Below are 3862 nucleotides of genomic sequence, written 5' to 3' on the forward strand. Positions count from 1 at the left end.
ACTCTTTGCACTAGCTGCTCAGAACGGTTGGAAAGTCCATCAAATGGATGTAAAAACTGCATTCTTGAATGGAGATCTAAAAGAGAATGTTTTTATGTCCCAGCCTGAAGGATTTGCTGTGAAAGGACATGAACATAAAGTATGCAAACTTGTGAAGTCCTTGTATGGCCTCAAACAAGCACCACGAGCCTGGTATGAAAAACTAACTGAGCATCTTCTGAAACTCAACTTCAATCATTTTGATCTTGATGATGCAACTTTATTTGTCAAGAAAGTTGGCAAAACAGTTGTATATCTTGTGGTATATGTAGATGATCTTTTAATGACAGGGAACAATGAAAGCTATATTGCATCCATAAAGAAAAAATTAGGAAAAAGTTTTGAAATGACTGATTTGGGCTATGTTCATTACTATCTTGGCATTGAAGTAACCCAACATTCAAAATCCATATTTCTTTCTCAAAAGAAATACATTGGAGATTTGTTAAACAGATTTGGCATGACAGAGTGCAATCCTCTTTTTACTCCAATGGAACAAAACTTAAAGCTCACATCTATTGAAGGAAAGGAATTTGAGGATGCAACAAGGTATAGACAGCTTGTAGGAAGTCTCATCTACCTCACTACTACCAGACTAGACATTTCATTTACTGTTGGAATCCTCTCCAGGTTCATGCAAAAGCCTTGTGAGGGACATTGGTCTGCTGCAAAAAGAGTTCTAAGGTACTTGAAGGGAACTCAAGACCTTGGAATCAAGTATACACAGGTGGACGACTTCAGCTTGATTAGATACTCTGATTCAGACTTTGATGGAGACAAAGAAACTGGAGTATCTACTTCAGGATATGCTATGAGTCTTGGATCAGGAGCTGTCTCTTGGAGATCACGCAAACAATCAGTTCCAGCAGATTCCACAACAGAAGCAGAATATGTGGCAGCAGCTGAAGCAACGAAAGAAATTGTGTGGCTCAAGAAAATTCTTGAATATTTGCAGGTAAAACAAGTACAATCAACTCCATTCATGATTGACAACACCTCTGCAATAAAGTTGGCCAAGAACCCAAAGTTCCATGATCGTACAAAGCACATCAATACTAAATATCATCTGATCTGACATCATGTTGAGGCCAAAACAATCCATCTCCGTCATTGTTCCACAAATGAGCAAATTGCAGACATCTTCACCAAAGCGCTTGGAAGAGAAAAGCTTGAAAGATTCAGAACGATGCTTGGACTCACCAACATCCCTTCAGATTAAGGGGGGGGAATGTTGACACCTAATCCTCTGCGATTGGGTGAATTTGGAATGTGAACAGACATCAAGAAGATGAACTGATCAGTCACATTCATGTATATAACAATAGCTACCTAATGAAATAGATGAATAACTTTTTCTGCCAAGTCTGGAGTTACTCCTGGTCTGACATTCCAAAGAACCACAAGTTTACCTGGAGCAACCGCAGGCTTGGAAAAAGCAATATAATGGAACGGCTGGATCAAATATTGGTAAATGTGTCCTTTCTCTCATCTTTTGCAGCTGTTCATGCTTCTATTCTCCCCTTCGCTTTTTCAGATCATTATCCCACTGCCTTATCTCTTGATTCCCATCGTCCCCTGGGCCCAATCCCTTTTAAATACAGTCCCTTATGGAATCATATTTCAGACGCCAAAATTCTAGTCCAGCAAACTTGGAGCCAGCATGTAGAAGGCTCACCAAGCTACATATGGGAAAGCAAATTGAGAAATGTCAGGAACGCTCTCAAGAATTGGGCAAAATCCCAATATAAAGAGCCAGAAGCAAAGAAGCTAGCTGTGAAAGCTAAAATTGAAACTTTACATCAGGCAATGGAAAACCAAGAATACATTCAAGCAAGGAAAAACCAAGAAGAGGACCTCTACAGTCAACTTTACAGTATCAGAAGAGAAGAGGAAGAAAAATGGCGCATAAAATCAAGACAGGTTTGGCTGAAAAGTGGGGATAGGAATACATCCTTCTTCCACAAGCAAGCAACTGTTAGACAAATCAGGAGCAACATAACAGAGATTATAGACACTGTAGGTAACCAGCACAATGATCAAACTTCCATTAAAAATGCAGCTACAACACATTTTAAAGAGCTCCTATCAGAAAAAGGGGAAGAGGAGAATTACGTTGACTTTTTACAGCATTTGCCAAAGAAAATAACAGCAGAAGCCAATGAAAGACTAACTGAAGAGATAAAAGAGGAAGAAATCTTGGGAGCTATCTGGAGCCTCCAACCTGACAAAGCTCCAGGCCCGGATGGTTTCCCAATTTGTTTCTACAAGGAGTATTGGGAAACCATCAAAAAGGACCTCATCAAGTACTACAAATGGATACAAAGGAAAAATAAAATGGGAAGCTTCACAAACTCAACCCATCTTGTACTCATTCCCAAAGAGAACCGCCCCTCTTCCTTTTCCCGCTTCCAACCTATATCACTATGCAACTCTTCATATAAAATATTCACAAAAATCCTTGCCTCCCGACTCAAACCTCTCTTGCCAAGCCTTATTTCTGAAAATCAAGGTGGTTTTATGGCCAACAGACAAATATCTAACTCCATCTTACTTCTTCAAGAAGCCATCCACTCAAGCCTCCCTAGAAAGGAAAAGGGCTTCATTTTGAAACTAGAACTGGCAAACGCCTTTGACAGAGTCCGGCACTCCTTTCTTTTTGCTACTCTCCAAAAAATGGGCTTCTCTTCCCCCTTCATTAATCTCATAAGAACCTACGTTTCTAGACCTTGGATTGCCCCTCTCATTAATGGAAGGCTCGGCCCTGCTTTCCAATCTTCAAGAGGAGTGAGGCAAGACTGTCCTCTCTCTCCCTACTTATTCATTTTAATGGTTGAATCTTTCAGTTGTGTCCTTGATCATAAGAGACAAGCAGGCCTCATCACCGGAATCAAATTTGAAGATGGACTTAAAAACATCAATCACTCCCAATTTGCTGACGATACCTTACTGATAGGAGGAGCATCTGCTATAATTGCCTGAAGGTTCAAGCTCCTATTAGATAAGTTTATGAGATACTCTGGGGGAATGATAAACTATCTCAAAAGTTGCATTTACGATTGGAATACTTCAGCCCAAACTCTCCAAAACCTATCCAACATCTTTGGGGTGCCCAAGTTAAAATGGTACCACTTTAGCTACTTGGGAATGCCAGTGAGCATGGGTCGTGCTAGAGCTGAAATCTAGGACAAAATGCTTGATAAGTTGAAAAAAAAAAGTCCACAACTGGGGATCCTTCTGGCTCAACCCAGCTGGCCGAATGGTGCTCCTAAAATCAGGCCTGTCTTCACTTCCTTTATATCAGTTCTCCTTAGCTCAGGCACCGACCTCTTTTCATCACAAAATGGAAAGTATTCTTATACATTTCTTATGGCAGGGTGGAAAAAATGATAAGAAAAAATATAACCTGGTTAGTTGGAAACAAGTTATCCATAGCCAGGAAAAAGGCGGGCTTGGAATCAGATATCCATTATTCACTAACTTAGCTTTTGGTGGCAAGCTTATTTGGAGACTGTTAGAGGAGCAGCAAGCTTGGTGGAAAAGAGTCATCAAGGTCAAATACCTAAACAATCCAAGGCAACAATTGCTAACTAGTGAAATACCTGTAAGGAGCAGCACAGGTATTTGGAAACTCTGCAAAAAATCCATCTCATTTATGGCTCAAAATGTTTCATTGGTTCCCAAAGGTGGGAACAAAGTCAGCATTGGAAGCGATAAGATAATGGGAAATAAAGCCATTAGCAGCTTCCCAGGTATGGAACCAATCATCCTCTATTTGCAAAGCAAGGGATTATATCATTTAAATCAAATATCTCATTGGGATATA

The 3862-nt window shown here is 40.1% G+C and overlaps 1 protein-coding gene across 1 annotated transcript; it reads left to right on the top strand.

The window, feature by feature from the left end:
• Positions 1 to 1380: 1380 nt before the first annotated feature.
• Positions 1381 to 3018, top strand: LOC149162118 (uncharacterized). The gene is made up of 2 exons (XM_089435099.1): positions 1381 to 2342; positions 2883 to 3018. Exons 1-2 carry the CDS (start codon positions 1381 to 1383, stop codon positions 3016 to 3018), a joined length of 1098 nt encoding a protein of 365 aa, XP_089291225.1.
• Positions 3019 to 3862: the final 844 nt, after the last annotated feature.

Source organism: Pinus tabuliformis, chromosome 5_2 (assembly GCF_031772625.1).
Source record: "Pinus tabuliformis cultivar Carrire ecotype Pingquan chromosome 5_2, CPIR1, whole genome shotgun sequence".
Lineage (NCBI taxonomy): Eukaryota > Viridiplantae > Streptophyta > Pinopsida > Pinales > Pinaceae > Pinus > Pinus tabuliformis.